We start from the raw sequence: 21,300 nt of genomic DNA, 5'->3' as shown, positions 1-21,300 counted from the left end.
TGACAAAAGACTTCTCAAGGGAGCAACAATATTATTTCAACAACAATAGCTTGAAAGTGCTAAATAAGGTTGAAAATATAACTCTCAACCTTAGAATTTTACTCCCTGTTAATCTGCCACTCAATAATGAGGATGAAATACAGATATCTTCGGACAAAAACAGAGTTTACCACTAACATAATCCACCTGAAATAGTCTGGTTAATTAGAGCCAAATTTTGAAGAATTTTGAGTCAGTTGACTACATGTTGGTAACTTGAATTCAGCCATGGTGGGAATATTTATACCATGGAAATCAGCAAACACTAAAAATCAGACTTTTTTGCCCTCAGGGAACCAACTGTTAAATTTAAACATTTAGCACACACTAACATTAAGGAACTTCTAGACTATGTACTTAAAAAAAGAAAAAGAAAAAGAAAAATCTAGAAAAAAAGAATTGATACGAGCATAAAACAATACTAATGATGACAACTAATTTGGTGAGTTTAGGATTTTATCAGTCAGGTAATCACTTTAGGTATGGTAACAATCTCAAAATCCCTATGGCTTAAAATAATAAATGTTTATTTCTCACTCATGCTAAATATCCTTCAGTGGTTAGCTAGGGAACTCTGTAGCCATTCAAAGACCTCATCTCTAAACCTTCCGGTTGCTACAGGTCACTGGCTCTTTAAGCTTTCTATTTCTCATACTTCACTGGCAAAAGTAAGTCACACAGTCATGAGTAATTTCAAAGAAGATAGGAAAGTACAAAGCTGCCATATTCACAGGGGAATATAAAAAGAAGAGCATGTAAGACAGGAGGCAAATGGTTGGTATTAAAGCGTTCTAAATTCTTCATATATTTTTTGAGAAAGCAGAAGATAAAAAGGTTAACTTTAATTCTAGTGTACACGTTAAAATTTTAGGGATAATAGTTAAAAGAATGAGAATAAAATTATAATTCTATTTCAAATGTGTAGGAAAGGAAAACAAAGAAAATACAAACAAAAAATAGGAAATAGACCTAGAAAAAGGCAGGGTAAATAGGAAGCACAACATTAAACAGTTGAAATAAATCCGAACACATCAGTAATTATAATAAATGTAAATGGAATAAACTTACCACCCAAAAGGACGGAAATCGTCCGTTTGCATTCTTTTTAATGCTGCTATATCTGCTTGTAAGAAATATACCTAAACTTTAAGACACAGAAAAGTTGAGAGTATAAGGATGGATTCCGAACTCAGGCACAGAATCACACCGGCATGGAAGTCGCACAAGCCTAGGTATAACATCAGGCAAATCAATAACCCTTGAAGGGTGGTAGTTTCCTCATCTCTAAAATGAGCTTTACAATGTTATACTTTTTCCACATGTGAACAGTGTTACACAAAGTTCACAACATTTCACAATGTTATTAGGATTAAATGAGCTGTGTGTGAACTGCTTCAAATGGGCCTGGTTCACAGCAGTAGCCTGGAAAATGACAGCAATCACCTTATAATTAACTCTACCTGCCCATATGCAGTGAGAAAGAGTTTTTGCAAACAGAGCTTCAATCATTCTTCCCACCTCTATCCTCACCCTCCTTTGTAATGTAACTTTACCACTTCTCCCACCAAGAAGTCTACTTTACTTCTCAGCCCCTTGAGTCTGGGCTGGCCTTGGACTTGTTTTAACTAACATTAGTGTTGTGTGTAAGTTCCTAGCCCAAGCTTCAAGACACCTTGCCACTTCTGCTTCCAGCCAAGATGGAATTACAGACACAGAATAACCTTCTTGCCTGAAACAATTCAAAAACTGCATAGCATATATGAAATAATAATTTCAAGAACAGTAATCCCTGAGAAATAGGAATCAAGTGAGGTGAGTACTTGATTCTACTGCAGGGAGACAGGGTCCAGGCAGCAGCACAAGCTGGTAAATTCCAGGCAAAGACTATAGTCTCCCTGATTTGAGAGGAGTCGGGAAATATCAAGTCGACTAAAGTTTACTGGGCAGAAAGCTGCACAGGGTTCCCCTTGAGCATCCCATATATGTGGAGAAACTGCCTGAGTCTAGGAAAAAAACTACCCAAAAGGACAGAGGAAACCATACCTGAGCCTTCTTAATGTGAAGAAGCTCAAGCCACACTATTTGAGGATAAGGGACCATGAGAAGAGAGACCCAGAAAAAGCCCACATCAACCACTAGACGTGTGACAGGCCATCTTAAACCAAACAGCCTCTGTCAAATCACCAGATTACTGCAACCTCATGAATGACCCTAGAAGAGATCAATAGAAGAACCACTCAACTGAGACCAGCCAAACCCAGCCAAAACTAATGACCCTCAGAACTATGAACAAATAAAAGAGTTTTTGTTTTAAGTCACCAATTTTGGGGCTGATTTATTATACTGCAATAGAGAACTGATATACAAGATATCTAAAACAATGATGTATATACAGAAAACAAGCAAAATGTCCAGTAAATGGCTCGTCCCTGCCACTCATCAGCATAAACCAATACCTAAGGCAGTCAGCCTCACTGCAGCAAGAGTCACAGACTTCTTCACTCACAGGAAGTTAAAACCATTGTGGAAACACATGTTTTGAACCAAAGAATCCTGAAATATCAGAGCGCAAATGTCACATCCACCATGAAGCACTCCCAAGATTCTGCTGATAGGAATGCCTGCTTTTTCCTCTTGTTTCCATGAAACATTGAGGATAGCTCTGCTCTGGCACCTATGTCAGTGTATTCCATGGGCCTCCTAACTTCAGCAGCAGTCGGTGCTGGCCAACACAGCTAAGCAGTTCACTCTTACTTGTGGTGAGTCACTCAGCACAGTTCCTGTTCCCAAACAATAACTACACTGGATGCTGCATGCTGGGCTATTTTAATACTGGAGGAAGAGGTCACTACACAGAGACAAGATTAAAGGATGACTAAGGAAGCAGCTCTATAATAGTGACAACAGAGGGGGTTTGCTTTAAATTTATCAGGACCCCTGCACGCACCCATGACTCACCCTACGCTGGTGGGGAGAAATACAGAGCACAGTCTCAAGAGCCAATAATCCACAAATAGTTCAAAACTCTAATGAGCCTTCATGTATCTCACGAAGTCAGTTTGCTTCAAAATGGGCATCTGTCTGCTGCCCTTGGTCACAGAGGAAACTGACAAGATAGAAGTTCATGCTGATCTGAAAAGCCTAGGTAAGCAACACACACAAGATGTAACTGAGCCTGTAGGAAGGTTTTAAAAGTTAAAATCACCCCCAGTCCCTGGCTACTTCTGATATCTCATTTCCCATTGTTCTCACCTCACTAGGCTCCAGCCACCAGAGACTCCTTTTCATTCCTCAAGCATATCAAGCACATGCCTGCCTCGGGGCTGTTGTCTTTGCTCTTCCCTCTGGTGGAATACTCTTCTACCAGATATTTTAAATGGGTTCCTCCCTCACTGTATTTAGTTCTCTGCTCAAAAGTCACTTCCTCAAGGAAGTCATCCTAGGCCACTCCATCTAAATTAGGTCCCCACATATACTCTAGAATTCTCTATTTCCGTACCCTGCTTTTTTTCCTCATAGTACATGGCATCACCAGACATCTATCTATCTGTCTATCTATCTACCTATCTGTCTATTTATCCATCCATCCATCTATCCATCCTTAATTAGTGTGTGTCTACTAACTATAATGTGAGCTCCATGAGGGCAGGGATCCAACTATTTGTTTAAAACTGTACATTTAGTGCCAACAACAATGCCATAGACCTAGCAGATGGTCAATAAATATTTGTTCAATGAATTAATTTACTAACTACAAGATATCTTCTATCCATCGCAAATGTATTATTACTACTCAAAATGAGTGGCTCATGAAAATTATTTCCTTGTTAGACTATAAGTTCTATAAATGCAGATACTATATTTGTCTTATTGACTTATAGACTACAAGTAAAAATAATAACTAACATTTATAAAGTGCTTACTCTGCACTGAGCCCTATGCTAAGCTCTTTATAGGCATTTTCTCACATCTTCTTTGAAACAATTTTACAAAATGAATACGATCGCCATCGTCTTTTCACAGATGAGGAAAGTAAGGCTCAGAGAGAGTGAGTCACTTGCTCAAGGTTACAGCCAAGATTTGAGTCTAACTCTGGGACTCAAGTTCTTAATCCCAAAGCTACACTGCCAGATAGGAAACAAAATGAATGAATGACTGGATTATGAACTGGAGATGTCTGTCCTGAGCTGCTCTGGTCGTGGCATATTCTAAATGATTCTGTGCACTCACAGCCAAGCTGCGGGTCACATCAGGGAGGCATTTCTCAGATGTCTCTCTGAGAAAATTAGAATTGGAAACTGAGAGCATGAGTCATTCAAAAGAGGAAGCCAAGTTACAAAGAATCCCTCAGGAGGATATGGGGCCTTGGTGAGCAAAAGCCCTAAGGAAGCCCAAGTTTTGAAGAAGCAAAATAGACACAGAGAAAGCTGTGGAAGGTAGATGGTGAAGAGGGGAGAATGGAGCAGGACAGCCATAGAAACGCCCAAGAGAGCTGCAGACTTAGGCACCAATAGAGCTTAGTTCCAGTTCCAGTAAACCCCTGGCTTTCTTTCTTGAGGTACCTTGCAAGGTCTCAACCCATCCGATCAAGCAAATTGCAATACACTGGTCAGAGTAAAACAAAGCTGAAGATCAGAACTGACATTTCTGTCCAATTGGTTCCTCTCTGGAACCGTTCTCCAGAACTACTTTAAATTACTTACTAATCCTGGACATACAGGAGTAAATGTTAGGATAGTTCCAGATTTCAGATTTTTCTCTCTCTCTACCACTGCAACCTTCTCAAGGTCACCAACTTCTGCTCTTGAACATTTCTGGGCAGAAGAGCTCCTGTGACCCCATACGGCAAAGTTGTTCAGAAGAAGATTCCCCTAGCAGAGCCGGTGGGCCTCCAGTAACTCATTCCTCTTCTTTATACCACAGCCCTCTCATTCCCAGGAAGCAGCAGGCTACAGGCTGCATGAGGCCATGGTTAGGCGCCTGCTCCACCAGTGCTCTACTCTAGCAGTCCCCAACCTTTTTGGCACCAGGAACCGGTACTCCTATGAGAATCTAATGCCTGACAATCTAAGGCGAAGCTGAGGTGGTGATGCTACTGCTGGAGAGTGGCTGCAAATACAGATGAAGCTTCGCTTGCTTGCCTATAGCTCACCTCCTGCTGTGCAGCCTAGTTCCTAACACACCACCAACCCTATCATCCCAGGGGTTGGGGATCCCTGCTCTACTCCTTTGCTCTCTGTAAACTCTCCTCACTCACAAAGATTTCTTCTCTCAAGGGTCCCATCATCTCTACCTCTGCAACCTGGCTTTCTTTGGGGATCCTCAATCCATCAAACTTGGGCTACACATATCTAGAATCCACTTATGTTAAGAGCAGAGCAATGGACAAATCCATGGACATAGCTTAGATGTTTCCCTATTTCTTCCCACTGTGCCTCAGACCCCGTTGGTCACCATCTTTTATTTTCCAATAAAAGGACACTTAAGGACCCTGAAAGTAATTTAAAGCAAATTTTTTTTGCAAAGTACAACATGGGAAGTAGACTTCTGATGTTTAAAAAGATTTTGTTATAAACAAACTAAAGTATAAAACCTGTTTGCAGGGAGAAGACTGAAAATTTCCTTTATATTTTAACCTAACTTCATTTAGAACATAAAAGAAAAAAAAATCCAGTTATACAAAATGTTCAATTAAAATCATTCAGGATAGTGGTACTTCTTAAAAATAGTTTAAAGTGTCTTCCAAAGTAATGACTGCTTAAATAATAGCCTGATAAAGTAAGCCAATGACTTCTATGACTTTCCAGCTTTAGTAGACTTTGAAAATCCACTATATTCTTAAGTAGATACAATTCAGTTATCTGTTTTGTAACATATCATCCATTTTACTACCTAGTTTCCACCAAAGGAACCAAAGTCAGGTGGCTTATTTTTTTCAACTGCTCCTCTTTTCTTTCAAACCATATACATGTGTTAGAAGCATCTGGTTGTAACCACAAAATAGATACTTTTGCTGCCAGCTATTATCATTATTCTAAATAAATTCCTTAAATGATTGCTAACCCTATTCCTATGTCCAATGTATAGGCTGATAGGAACAAAGAAAGAAAAAATATTTTATTTCTTAATTTTTAAAGAAACAATATTATAAAAACTCCAGGAGGACCCAGTCTTTGCAAGCCCCAACATCTTCGTGAATTTTATCTCCAGAGGCCCTACCAGGTTTTTACAATAATGGTGGGAGACAAATTTCTTGGTTCTTCCTACAGGGTGCTGGGAGAAGTCATTTTGAAATATTCCCAGAGCATTCTGTTCTTCTTAACAAGGTATGCCCTCAAAGGGAACAATTTTACCAAAACCTAAGTGACTGCGGGAAAGGAAACACCCAACTCCAGCTCCCTCTAGGCCTTCCTGTCTCTCCTCAGGGGAAGGGGGATAAAGCTGATAAGTACTAGTGAAGGTCATAGCCCAGGGGCTCTGGCTCACTAACAGACTGAGACCTAATCACAGGATTACTAAGAAACAACCTTAGAAAAATTCTGGTTAGGTGCTAAATATAATCCTTTCTAGTTTTATAAGTGCTTTCACACATATTTTCACACTTCATGCCAACCTGTGAGACAGACAAGAGGACATTTTCGTTTTGCTGATAAGAAACTAAGGCTCTGGGATAATGCCAAAGATTGGTGGGGCCAGATTTTAAATTCAGCTATTCAGACTCTCAGTCCAGAGCCGTTTTCTCTAAACCACATCTTCTCCTATACTACTTATAGATTAGAAAGTAGTCACTAAATTAAGTTTACTGGATTAAAATTTAATTACAGTCCCCAACTTATAATATTGATGCCATTTATTCAGCCCTTACTTTAAGACAAGCACTGTGACAAGCCTTTCCTGTGCATTCTCTCATCGGATGCTCACTGCATACCTTGCAAGGGAGGTATTCTTTGGTCCATTTTTTGGTAAAATACTGAGTACTATGGAGATCAAGTAACTTGCCAAAGGTCACATATCAAGCAAGTATAATTACAAAGGTGACCCCTTAACCACTTGCTACTTGTGCTTCAATCTAATTGTGGAAGGTGGCTAAGACTCCCTCCTTGACCAAACTTTAGTTAGCCTCCTCCTAGCAACTAGATCGTGGCTTCTGCTCTGTCCTTCCCAGACCTGCAGAACCTATCTTAGCAAGAATCCTAATAAGTCAATTTAGAAAGAGTCCCCCACCCCACATATCTGATTCTGCTCCTCTTCCTCCATCTTTGATGTCTATCTAAGTCCTTGGCCTGCCTTTGGCAAGAATCCTGTTAGGTCAATTTACCAAGAATCCTCCTAACCTTGATTTTTCCCCTTGCTAATTTTCCATTCGATGACCCCCTCACTCTAATCATTAGCTATAATCCCCAGCTGTCTTTACTGTGTTCGAAGTTGAGCCTGATCTCTATCCTCTACAACACTCTTATTGCAATAGTCTTGAATAAAGTCTCCCTTACCATTTTAACAAGTGTCAGAATAATTTTTTCTTTAACACAGAAATGACACTCCAAAAAATTAATAGTTCTGGGACTCAAGAACCTCTGGAACCACATTTTTGCTACCCAGAAGCCTCTGAGGCTTGTACATACTGAGATATTCGATCACAGTTTAAATTGAATTTGATCTGATAAGAGAAGAGGTACAGGAGAACACAAGAGCACCAAGCACCTACACATAGGAAGTGGTAGCTTGTGGGTGCATGTAGAATGAACCCAGCTCTAGTAGCTGCCCTATTGCTTGCCTCAGGCCAATCAGTGTTTTGTGGGCAAGCGGTTTGAGGTACAACACCTCCTCACTTTCCCCCATCACCAGAGTTTGCCTTCTGGACCCTAAAAGCTATGAGGATGGAGAGGAAGACACCTCCCATCTAGATCTTCTGGGCCAAGCACCCACTCCCAGCCACTGTACCCCAAAGCCTGACTCATGCTGAAGTTTCACTGTGGAACTCATTCCCATGTGCCCCAACTCTGGGCTTCCAGAATTCAGGAGCAGAGCAGGGAAGAGGGGCATCTAACAGCTGCCTACAAAATCCATCTGATACAGTCTCTGGAGAACAATTCCCAGGGAGAGACTGCTTTTATTACACACACATACACACGCATGCATGCACACACGCACATATATGCATACCCACACATAAACACACACAGTTTCCAATACTCTATGAGGAAGATGCTTAAGGAGGTACTAGGAAGTACTGTCAAAGCATCAAGGCTCATGTAATCCCTGAATCACCACCATAATTATAATAATCATAACAAAATAATAGCAGCTACCAGTTATTGAACTACTTAGTGAACTGTGAACTGTGAACTACTTAATGAACTGTGACTTAAATCATTGTGCTTACTCCTAATAGCCAGATGAGTTGGCTACATTTACAAACATAGAAAGGTAAAGTGATGTGTCCAACAGCACCCAGCAAAGCCACAATTTCTACCCAGACCTCTCCAGTTCCACAGCCAATGTTCTTTCCACCCCATTCATAATTCTACATCGGGAAATATTTCCATCAAATACATGAGTGGGACACAATACTAAGTGTCAAATCCTTCCATGGGCCAATTAGTGTCACACTGTAAAACACTATAGCCGCAGATGAGGTGCTCAAAACTATTTGCTGAATGAAAAATCTGTTTAGGGTCTTAAATCACATTTCCAGTTTACTGAAAGCTACATAACTTCAGGGCTCTTCTCATCACACTTCCCTTATTTTGTTGGTGATAATAATGAAAACTGCTGCATCCCTTTGTAATGGACTGAATATTTGTGCCTCTAAAAATTCATATGTTGAAATCTAACCTTCAATATGATGGTATTAGGAGGTAGGGTCTTTGGGAGGTGATTAGATCCTGAGGGTGGAACACTCATGAGTGGGATTAGTGCCCTTATGAAAGAAACCTCAGAGAGCTCTCTTGCTCTCTCTCTGCCACATACAGATACAAGAAGGAAATGGCCATCTGCAACCTGGAAGAAGGCCTTCACTAGAACTTGACTATGCTGGCACCCAGATCTTAGACTTCTACCCTCCAGAACTGTGAGAAATAAATCCCTGTTGTTTAGGGAAAGCCACCCGGTTTACAGTAGTCTGTTACAGCAGCCTCATTTGAGTAAGATACCCTTTAATCCTATAATTGCACTCCTAGGAATCATACCCAAGAGGATAGTCAGAGAGCCTCTTTTATTTTGAGAAAGGGGGGACGGGGAAGGGGAGAGACACAGAGAGAGAAAGGGGGGGGGGAGAGAGAGAGAAGAAGAAGAAGAGTAAAAGAAATGGGGGGGAAAAAACCAATGTGGACACTGCATTTCCATTAACAGTAAGAATATGGCATTTTTGAACCAAGAAATGAATCCTTTGGAGGAAGTCATGTGTTCATTTCTCACTGAAAAGTTAAATTTTTCAGTTCATGCTGTCAGATCCTTTTCCAGCATCCAACACGTGGTCACACTTAATTCACACAGAGTAGCCCCTCATATATAGGATAAAATCAGTTAACTGGACACATGAGCTAATTGTCAGAGACGGTCCATTAAATTCTTATGCTCTCTCTCCTCTACATCTGGTTAGAATGTAAACTGAAACAACCTCTCAAAGGACAAAGCAGCCATCTGGATCCAGAGACTTATATGTGTGCCTTCCCTTTGATCTCCTGAGTCCATTCCTAGGAATGGAACCCAAGGAACTCATCTGAAAGGCAGACAAGGATATAGGTGCCAGCACATTCTTTGCATTTCCCATGTTGACAAAATTTAGCAAATGAATTTAATGTGTGATACTGGAGGAATGGTTAAATAAATTGTGGTTTAGCCATTTGGTAGACTATGAAGCAGAGAATAATAAAAATCCTATCTCTAAAATATAACTCTTTGAGAGGGAAAATGCTCACAATAAAACCATAAGATAAAAAGACCAGATTCAAAATCTGATAAACAGTATTAAACCAATTTGTCTAAACAATAATAATTAGATAAATTATTTTACCTTTACATATAGTATAGTAAAGACTATAAGGACATAGTCCAAAATGCTAACTAACCAAGATGCTGTCTCTGGCTATTTGAATTTTTTTCATTTTCTTCTTTATATTTTATCTCTTCCAAATGAACATATTTTTTTCATCAGTAGAAGAAAAGGGATTGTTTCAATGAACAAATTTTTAAATCTACAGTCACCTTTCAGGAAATTGATTTGCAATATCTATAATAATCAAAGCATCCCAGGGAAAAGACAACTCATTAAAACACAAGAAAACAGAAAATTCTAAAGAATAAGATGAAACACATTCCAAAAAATAACTCCAGTCACTCTCAAGAGGCTTTTCCTTATATTTAATCCATTCTCTACCACTGTAATTTATGTCCATTTAACTTGTTTTTTAATCTTGTTATTAGTCATTGAATCCCCAGGTTGTAGCATAGTCCCTGACATAGGAATCATTCAATAAATGCTTATTTAATATCAAGAGCAATCATCCAGTAGAGTATGGAAGCCATGGTTTCAGTATTCCCTCAAATACTCTTATTCCCCTCCTTCTAGCAACAGTCCCCCTTTGCTTTGGTGAACTCGTGCTCCCTCCTCTTGGCTCATCTGGGGCTGTTGATCATTCACAGCAACTCTGACGAGAAACAGTGACTGTTCGGGGAGTGGGGACATGGGCCAAGCAAAGTCCTTTGCCTGGGTCAAAGTCCTTCCCTAAAAGTCAGTACAGAGATATCGGAGAAGGGAAGTACTCCCCCACTTCCAATCACTACACCAGAGATGCCAGGTGTGAGAAGGTGCCTAAGACATCTGGGAACAACCTTGTCCAGCCACATGGAGGAGGAAGCCATATCTGCAGGAAAACAAAAGGAGGCTGAGAAGCAGAGGGAAGGAGGGCAGAAATGAAGAGAGACAAGGCAAAGGCTGGAGAATGATACCACAGGCCAAGAGGAACAGAGACCAATGAAGGCAGAGATAGACAGATAGACACAGAGACAGAGAAAGACAGAGGTGGGAGAGAGAGTGTTCTGGAAGCCTTAAGACCCCATTATTAGCCTTGATGACCTCATTCCTGCAATTTAGCTTCCATTCTGTTCTTCCCATCTATGGTGAGAAAATAAATTTCCATTTTTTCTTAGGTTGATTTGGTTTGGGTGTCCGTATTTGCAACTAAAACTATCCTGACTTCTTTGTGTCTCTAATAACTACAAACATGTAATATCAAGTTAGAATTCTTAAGAAATATAATATGGGGAAAAAAAATGCTTTGTTTCTGAGAGACTAGGGAAAGACCATGTCTGATAAACTTATTAGAAAAGCTGATAACATTTAAAAAGTTGCCAAGCTGATTGATACTGATGATAAAGCTGACTGAAAAAAAAAATCTCTCATGAAAGACTTGAAAGTGAGGCAAAGCTTATAGAATTGGAATACAAAAATCTATATTTTTATTGAAGGGTGGCATTTATATCAGCATATTATGTTAAAATGTGGACTTGTAAAAGGTGATAGATTCTCTATTCAATTACATAACGTAAGATGACTATCTAACATAATCACAATTAGAGAACCAACTGAGAGCTCTTTTCATCTCAGGGTCCCACGTTCTCTCATGTTAGCACACTAAGGACCCATATGGGGCACGCAGATGTCAGATGCAATTTTTCCATGATTTCATCTTCAAAAAAAAAGTCATGATTTTTACAAATACATAACTAAAAGGATTGTTTTGAGTCAACAGAGAAACTTGTAATTTAAAAAAAAATAAAATGAAGGGATATTCTGATAGGCAGCCACACCAGCATGCACTGTATAAAGATTGAAACACTTTGCCTAATATCATTAATAATTAATGAAAAATTAATACCATGGGCAGGACACCTTAAGCTAATGGAGCCTTGTAATAGAATGCAGTATCTGACAGAAAGTAGATTGAGAACTAAAAATACATATTAAAAATCCAGATCAATCGGGCACCTGACCAAAAAAGCCATTTAAACAATAATTAGAAGCTGAGTTCATTTAAGTTACCACTTACCTGAAAACTATATCTGGGGACAAAAAACAGCTCCACTGTGAGCCATCCTTCCACTCATTCATTCATTCACCAAGTGAACAAAAACAGGCAACATGCAGCTGTGTGCCAACCACAGGAGACCTGGGAATAAATAGGGTGGGTGGGCCTGAGCTAAAAGGGAAAGCAAAACAGCTCACAAATAATTTAAAATTTAAAAAAAAGATAAGAGAAGTATCTACTTAAGCTTGTAGGAAGTTCAAGCAAGTACACTGAAGCTAGGCTCAGAAGGGGAAGGAATGCTACTTGGATGAGAAAAGATGAAGGAAGAGCACCCCAGAGAAAAAGAACATCAAGTGCAAAATCCCTAAGGAGAGGAGTGGGGTGTATTAAAGGTATTTAGAGAAGTTTAGGAAGGAGAGACAGCACAGTGCAGTGGGTGAAAGCATGGACTCTGGAGCCAGTGGACCTGGGTTTGAACCCTAGCTCTAAGATTTACTAGTTGTATGAACATGAGCAAGTTACTTAACCTCTCTGTGTATTCTATTTAAAATAGGAAGAATACTTTCTATACAATGGGATTATTAGAACACTGCCTAGCACATGGAAAACTATTGAGTATTGTGGTTGGAACACAGAGATAGGGGAGAGTAGCATGGGGCTAGGGAAGGGTGGCTGGGCCCAAATCACACAGGGCCTTGGTTAGAATAAATATAAGCAGCCTAGGTCTTTTTAAAAGATCTCATTGGCTATAATAAGGACAACCGATGGAAGTGTGGTAATGAATGTAGATGTACCAGTTAGCCAGTAAGAAAACTTCTGTGACGTGTAGCTACAAAGAAAGAAAATGTCAATGTAGATAGTGCTGAGGCCATGAAAAAATGTTTAAATGATGTAATTACTCTATGTGTTTAAAATTTCAATTTTATCACTAATAAACAAAAAAACCTCAAATAGAAAAGTGAAATACTGACCCATTGGTTATTTATTACTCTGATTCCTATTAGAAAGGTACATGGATATTTTATAACCTTAGAATTTTTTTTTATCCAAAATGTGTTTAATAGGATGGTTCCTCACTCATCTTAATTCATGGTGCTTTTAGCACTGCTTCCTTCTGAAGGGGTATCCTTCTGTAAGCCTTACTTTTCCTCCTGTGGGCTGACAGAGGACAGTGGAGCAGCCAACACACGACACTACTGTTTGTGCATGGCTGAAGACTGTGGTGATGTTATAGCATCCTGGGCACTTCACGTCCATGAAGTAAAAGTCGGGGCTCTGCACCAAGCATTTCCTGTGTTTCCTCTTCTCTTCTAGAGAGGGATAGAGGAGGTCCTTGGCAAGAGGCATGTTCTCGTGAAAAGGTCATCACCACCGGAAAGGCTAACCTCAGAATTTTAACAGGGGCATGGAAGATCTGGTCAAGGCATAGTCTTGAGATACTTTGAAAAAAAAATTTTTTTTGAATGGATGAATACCTGAGGCAAACTATCAGCACCAGGACCAGCTAAACCTGGCCCTAATGGTGCACAAACTAAAGGAGACTTAAGAAATGCTTCAAGCTCCCAGGTATCCCATTTTCTTCCATGTTTTTTTTTCCTTCTGGAAAATAGGATCTTTCTTTAAAGGAATGACTGCCAAAAGGCTTGACTCACGTCTGTAGGCAGGAAGGCATGTATCCACCATGCAAAACCACGGTTCCCACACTCTGACTACTAGGTAAAACCCGGCCTTTCAGCACAGAGGTAAGAGCTCAGGTTTTGGAGTCAAGGAGTTCAGATCCAGGTTTAGGTCCTGGCTCTACCACATACTGGTTATGTGACCCTAAGTCAGTCAGCTCTCTAATTCTCAGCATCCTCAACTGCAAAAGGGAGAAAGCAAGTTCACCTGTCTCCATGGTATTTTGTAAGAAGGACTTGGTATACTATTTATAAAGCATTTAGCAAAGCTTCTCATACAGAGTAAGCCCTTACACTAAAAGGCAGTTATAATTATTATCAGTCTTTCATTCCTGCTATGCCACCAAGATTAGGGATTAAATGAGGTAGAGAAAGAAAACACTGTTGGTGAATTGGTCAGCTGTTTTGGAAAATTGGCAGATCGACTAATGATGAAGTTACACCTAATCCATGGCCTGGTACTTCCTCTCCTAAATGTACACCCAACTGAAGTGCATCCCACGTGTACCAAGAGACAAGAACGAGAAGGCTCAAAGGAGCATCATTCATAATAGCCAAAAACTGGAAACAACCCATATGTCCATCAACAGTAGAATGGAAAAATAAATGATGAAATGATGGTATATTTATATGATAGAATAACACATGGTGCCAAAAAATGAAGAAATCATGGCCATACTCAACAAAAGGGATGACTCTCTCAAAGCCAATGCTGAATGAAAGAAACCAGACACAGAAGAACAGTCTGGATATTTCTATTTGTATAAAGTTCAAAAACAAGCAAATTAACTCTAGTGTTTAAGGATGCATATTGAGGTGGTAAAAGAATAAAGAAAAGAGATTACCATGAAGTCAGGGTAATGACTGGCTTTGCGGGAAAGGAAGGGCTTGTGACTGGGAAGAAGAACATGGGGCTTCTGCGGTTCTGTTTCTTTACCTAGATGATGGTTACGTATGTGTTATATTGATTCATTAAGCCGTACATTTAGGTTTTATATACTTCCTGTATATTTGTGATAATCCACAACAGTTGAAAAACTAATCAATCTGCCTGCCCCATCTAATCCATGCCTTTTTTTCAGGAATATCAAAGGCTTAGGGAATGTGGTTTATGCAGCTAGCTCTGCCTTTCTGAATCCACTATCTGCTTGAGCCAAAATCCTAAGGGGGGCCGACAGTCAGGGAGAATGCAGGGAAGGTAAGGAGGTAGACCTACCACCTAGGACTGTCTTGGTGGAACTGTCCAACCTTTCCATCCCATCTTTGGGGCTCGGCCCCTGTCTTGTATCATATCACTTTTGAGGCATAAAAATGAAGAAAAGTAAATAGAGACTTACGATTAGCATGGGCAAGAAATGAAAGACACAAAGAGAAATACCCCATGAACTATTCGTTTGACATACGCAAGTGACAAGCCTTGGAAGTGACTGTTCCAAGGATGGGCATATGACCCAAGCAGGGACAAGTCCTTCCCTAAAATCCATGCAGGAACAGTAGGGGAGAGAAGCACTTTCTCCTTGAGGCAGCAAGGCTACAAAAATTAACGTGGAGGCCACTTTCCAAAGCCCTGTGGGGCAAACCATGTCTGTGAGTAAACAAAATAAGGCTGACAGAAAAGGGAAATAGGGCTGAGAGCTAGAGAGAGATAAGGCAAAGGCCTGAGAATGGTGCCTCACGCCAAGAAGAACAGAGGTTAGCGAAGGCAGAGAGGTGATTTGGAAGCCTTGAGTGCCCAGTTACACCACTGACATCCTAATTTCTACAACTTAGCCTCAATTCTGTCCTTCCTAGCTATAGTGAGACAATATGGGTCAGATCTTATACTCAATTCTATTAATAGGAAGGTAAATACATACAGAACTTCCTCTTAAGGATATCACAGTTTAATTAGGAAAACAGACATGTCAACAGACAGGTCAAACAGAGATGGAACTTCTTAACCAGACGAGAGTAGGAGAAGGAAGGGCCAGGGAAAGATTCTGGATAAAGTGACCTGTGGGCTGAGCCCTACAGAACGCTTTGGATTCATCAGGAAAAAGTGAGGATAAAGGAACAGGGTAGGGGTAGCAAGGCAGATAAAACAAAGATGGGTAGTAAGAAAAGGCATTCGTGGGGACATTAAGAGCACTTTGGTGTTGCTGGAGTGAGGTGTAGTTAGCAGGTTAAGCCAGGGAGGTGGGTCATAAAGTAGCTGAGAGCTGCTTAAAGGAGTCTAGACTTTGTCCTGTAGGCAAAGAGAGCTGTCTTTGAAAACCTTTAATCAGGGGAAAAACAAGGTCCAATTTCCCTTTTAGCAAAATCAAGGCGATGTTTCCTAAGCCTATTATCTGAAAGAAAAAAAGACTTTTTTCTCACTCCTTCTCATTCCCTCACTCCCTCTCTTTCTCTCTCCTGTTTAACTCTAACAGTCTGAATCTCTAAAACTCCCATCAGCTTAATAGTTTATTTATTGAATTTTTTACCCTAAATGTAAACAATAGGGACAGCATCAGCTAATGACAAGAGCAGCAGACCAGCTGTCCTGAGAGCTGGGTTCTAATCCTGCTCTACTACTACCGGGCCTTATGAGCTAGGACAAGCTACCCATGTCTTTAGCTGTATCTTCTCCAGAGGCAAAATGGGAATTAACAGTGTTAGTTCTATGTACCTCAGAGGGCTATTGTGAGTAGTAGGATAAAGTGGGTCAAAAACCATATACTTTGGTAAAAGTAGCATCCTGATACAAAATAGCATCCTACAGTACACTTTATGCATTCTCTTGTTAATTAAAAATATATTATTCCTAACATTTGGTAAATACATACAAACATAGTATCTAAACTTTATTTTAAGTGAATTAACAAGAATTTCTCTTACCTGTACATGTCCAATATTATATTTGGGGTAATCTGTTTTGATTTTATTATTTTCTAATAATGATGGTATTAAATACTACAACTAAGAAGATATATAGATAGATATCTAACATTTAGCTCAAAATGAAAGTAAGAAAAAGACACTAAAATATGTTAAAGTCCAAAGGTACCCAGAAAAGGTTTTCTGCAGGTGATAAAGCACTGGTACCTCAGCAGGGTATCGAAATTCCTTAGGGAGAATCTTATGTTTCCTGAAGTTAGATAGCAATATTGCCTCTAAGATAATGCTGCACAAACCTAGTGGGAGAATCACTGAAGTTTGGGGGGTTTTAATCTAATTTACAGAGGATATTTTTTGAGCATTATTAATTGCCTTGGGACAAGTTTTCTTTTAATGGTATGCAAAATAGTCTGACAATTGCCCACAAGGTGGCACCAAACTCATGCCCAGAAGACAACCAGGGGAGTTTTTTTTTTTTTATCATAAAGCAGAGACATTCCAAATACTCAACAGTTTCCTTTATAGTGTATCCTCAACAATAAGCCATATCTACAGATATTAGTCTCCCCTTCTTCCTATTAGAAACAAAAGTTAAAACCTATTGCCACCTACAAGAAAACTTTCAAAGTAGATGGATCTCCTCTCAAGACAGAACTGCTCTACTGGGCAGTTTTCAACAGAAAAAGAAAAAAGAAAAAAGTGTAAGAGTCCTAAAAATAAATGTTCCACTTCTTGGGAGGAAAAAAATCCTGAAACTAATTTAATACGCTGAATAGTACCCAGGAGGTAATCATTCTTTCCTTTGTTTTAAATTTTATTTGATTGAACTTAGATGAGCCCATGTAAATCTTTAAAGAACTGAACGTTATTTAAAAATTGAAACAGATTTGCTGTTAATACTTAATGTAAAAGGTCATGGTTATTTTAAAAAGATGAAATCTATTATTGGAGATCTTCTCCTTCCTACTCAACTCTACCTTCTTCCATCTGACAAAGGATGTTCTAAGGTGAACAGGTTCAGGCTGGCATGGAGCTCTGGGTACCAATAATGGAAGTCATTCTGAGAACAGACACAATGCTTCACTGGGTTAGGGGATATTTCTGCCAATTAAAAACAGTGTGCTGGGCCTGAGCCCCTGCAGCCAACCCTTCCATTTTGAAAAAGCAGAGGTTGTGCAGAGCAAAAGATTATCCTCAAAGGGTCCAGCTTCCTGTTAGCACGAGAAAAGAGAGCTACCTGTGAAGAAGAGTTTATCTGTTCCCATTTGTAATATCCACCATAGATAAGAGTAACCATTTGTGAAGGGCTTGTACCATGAGCTCATCAACCTTTTAGAAAAAAAACTAAGAGAAAAGAACAGGTAGATGAATCCTATTCTGAGACCACCAATCTACCTATTATGAAGCATCATCTCACGAGGCATACCTGAGAAGGTTTTCTGATCCTGTTAGCAATCCTGAGTCATTTGTTCAGCCTCCAAATCATTGTTTCATCAAGGAAACACCCTTAATTGCAACCCCTTGGCTTCTATACATTTGTGATTCCTGAAAACACAAGAAAAACTTCTGTTCACTTATTTCTCTTTCCTAAGCAAGGTATCACATACCCCTAAACCCCACGCAAGTGATTTGTGATCTCAGGGACAAGACATTCTGGAAGGCTTGTGAATGTGCTTCTGGTGGCCCATGCTGCCCACCGGAGCAGACACTCCCACGGCTAGTTGGAAAGGCAGGGAGGCAAAGGGAAGCAAGGATGTGGTTGCATTACCAATGATCTTGGAGCCTGCTCATTTGTCTCTGCACTCTGCAAACCTGCAGTGCCGACCCTGTCTCTGCCTCTCCCTCTGCCTCTCCCTCCACGTGAGGAATACAGAATGCCAGCTTTTCAGAATGCATCTCTCTTCTAAGCAGTCTTAGCTCAGAGCAACCTGGCAGACATTTTAGCTCAAATGTCCCAGACCATTCTAAAAATGCTGCAGAACCCCTTTCTTACCCTGATTTTTAAACCAACAATACTATTTGTTGACATCACAGAATGGAGAACAAATTCATACAATAAAATACTGTAATAACAAAAAACATGTATCATTTCTCTTAATTCACTCAGCGATGCAAGAACCCTAAGATTTTAACAGGGGAATGGCATGATGGAATTTCAGTGTTGGAATCCATAATAATAAATATCCCTAGTGATGTAGCTTTTGATTAAAATAGGTAGGAAACTATCATTAATTAGGCATTTTCCATGTGTTAGCTAAAATGCTAAGCATGTGTCAGCTTACATTTAAAAATTTATTTCAGAACTGCGAACTTCCAAAGGCCTCATGGTGAATCCTTGAGTATGCCCTTCTGTACTGTCCAACACACATTTACCATCAGGCCACATCAGGGACCATTACTGACAGAAATGAAACCATCCTGGACCCAGCTCTCAGAGGACCTACACGTGTCATCTACATGTACATATCAGGTACTACCAAGAAGGGACAATTACTCAGCCATTATTCTAGACACCACCCTTATTAGGAGATCCTTAATTGAAGAAGGAAAAATAAAATGAAATACAAAATTGAATAGAGTGGAATAGAGGGGTCATTAAGAATCTAAGAAATGCTTATCCATGCAATGAGGACATGATTTCTCACGAAGATTCTCTTTTAGCTCAAAGAGGAAAATAAGTTTTCTAAGAAAGGAAGTGTTTACTCTGAGGAAGTTCAAGTCCCTCAGCCTCTTTGCTGATTTTTCTTCTGCCCCAAGTCAGGCCTGGGCCGACAACACCCCTGCTTTTGAACCTTCCAAGATATTTCCATCTCTCAAGAGAAAGAAGAGAAAAGAGAAAGCGTGAGCAAAAGAAAGAAAAGAGAGCGAGCGCGTCGAGAGGAAGAGACGTAGCTAGATCTCCTCTCTATCTATGGTCTCTACTCGTTCTCTGATCTCTCCCCTCCCTCCCTCTCTTTCTCTCTCTCTCTCTCTCTCTCTCTCTCTCTCTCTCTCTCTCACACACACACACAAAGACTCATGCATGTGCATGTGCATGCGCACCAGACTGTATTAGTTAGAAGGTCCACAGCCAACATTTCCCCATTTGACTGTATACTCCATGAAGGCAAAGACTTTATCCTACTAATCATTGTATCCCTGATGCCTGCAACACATTAAACACTTAATGAATAATTATCAAGTTATAGAATTTTACTTTTTAGATAACTTGACTTTCTCCCCCAAAAGACGATAAGTTCATAGAGGACTAAAACTGTCTGGCTTCCAGAAAGTGCACCAGAAATGTTCACTGCATAAATAAACATCAAACATTAGGCCACAAGGCAGAGTTGTCTAAATTAACTAATTATTCCTTACTGTAAAGTTAGATTTTTTTAGATCATAAATTTCTTTCTTTTACAAAGTCATTGTTAGTTTTGCAAAGTCTGTTGTTTGCATTCATTCAAAACCACAACATAATGCCAGACTGAAGAATTCAATAACAACTAAAAAAGGATTACTTATTTCAATGACCTTATCTGTTGAAATTTAACATTCTTTTTTCCCCAGAGAATTTACTGCATGATCCCTGGCTCTAAACCCAACTATGCCAGTGTTATTAGGACTTATCAGAGTAAATAGGCAGAGAGAGGCAGATGGATATTTCAAATATCACATAAAACAAAATATCCTTTTACATTTGTAAAATAAATATGATTTTATTGCTCATATCTCCTGGATAAAGTGTCCAGAAGAAAAAGCAAAGAAAACAAATATAAGGAAAGGACCCAAGGCCTCTCAGAATGTCTAATAACCTAGGTTAAGCTGGCCACTTGATACCTGGAGCACAATCAGGCTTCCATTGCCCACTCAGTCCCCCTCCTCCTCCTTCTCCACCCTCCCTGATTAGCACACTGAGTGAGCATGACAGCAACAAGCCTTCATATGGTCTGTTAAGCACAAAGCTCACAATTACTGTAACCAAGTGCCCTAATGTCCGCCTCTAATAAATGCCTGCACCATTGCTAACAATGAAGAGCCAGAAGCTGCTCTCCCTCAACTCCTTACCCTACCCCCTCCACATCCTCTCCACACCAAAACCAAAAGAAGTAACAACGATAAAAAGCATTCCATTACTGAAAGGTGGACCTAACACCAATATACACTTACTATGAAAATGGATTTAAGTTATCCCCTCAGTACTTCTTTTCTTGTATTCAAGCCATTCTATCACACCATTAACCGCACGCAAAAATAAAAAAGGCAACAAGCAAACAAATAAAACAAACTCATAGACACACAGATAACAGTATGGTGGTTACCAGTGGGGAAAGAGGAGGTGGGGGAAGGTGAAGAGGATAAAGGGGGTCAAATATATGGTGAAGAGAAGGAGACTAGACTTTGAGTGGTGAACACACAATGGGATATAAAGTTGTACACCTGAAACTTATATAATATTATTAGCCAAGTTTAATCCCAATAAATTTAATTTTTTTTAAAAAAATCAGAATTGGAGCATTTTCACTAATGGAACATGAGTTGATTCTTTCATACCCTGGCAATGATGGGTGATTCACTCATCAATGACTGAGTGCCTACTATGTGCCAGAGGTCATTACACTTTATCTTCTACTTATCTGTTAGTTATTCTAAGGACAGGGCCATGTATTCCCAATTCTAAGCACAATGGCTGTTATATGAGAAGTAAAGAGATATACAGC

General features: G+C 39.7%; 2 protein-coding genes across 26 annotated transcripts in view; both read right to left on the bottom strand.

Moving 5' to 3' along the window:
* The window catches only part of ERC2 (ELKS/RAB6-interacting/CAST family member 2), an 895,762-nt gene that overhangs the window by 746,833 nt on the left and 127,629 nt on the right, over positions 1 to 21,300 (bottom strand). The window lies entirely within an intron of this gene.
* On the bottom strand, positions 13,152 to 13,454 carry LOC107503376 (40S ribosomal protein S27-like). Its single transcript, XM_036219348.1, has one exon. The coding sequence runs from the start codon at positions 13,413 to 13,415 to the stop codon at positions 13,167 to 13,169; it is 249 nt and encodes an 82-aa protein (XP_036075241.1). The 5' UTR covers positions 13,416 to 13,454; the 3' UTR covers positions 13,152 to 13,166.

Source organism: Rousettus aegyptiacus, unplaced genomic scaffold (genome assembly GCF_014176215.1).
Source record: "Rousettus aegyptiacus isolate mRouAeg1 unplaced genomic scaffold, mRouAeg1.p scaffold_m13_p_4, whole genome shotgun sequence".
Lineage (NCBI taxonomy): Eukaryota > Metazoa > Chordata > Mammalia > Chiroptera > Pteropodidae > Rousettus > Rousettus aegyptiacus.
Note: the sequence above shows the minus strand (reverse complement) of the source record. Positions and strands in the feature narration are given on the sequence as shown.

Excerpts from the sequence above, each read along its gene's own strand:
- LOC107503376 (XM_036219348.1), bottom strand. The coding sequence starts at position 13,415 with ATGCCTCTTGCCAAGGACCTCCTCTATCCCTCTCTAGAAGAGAAGAGG.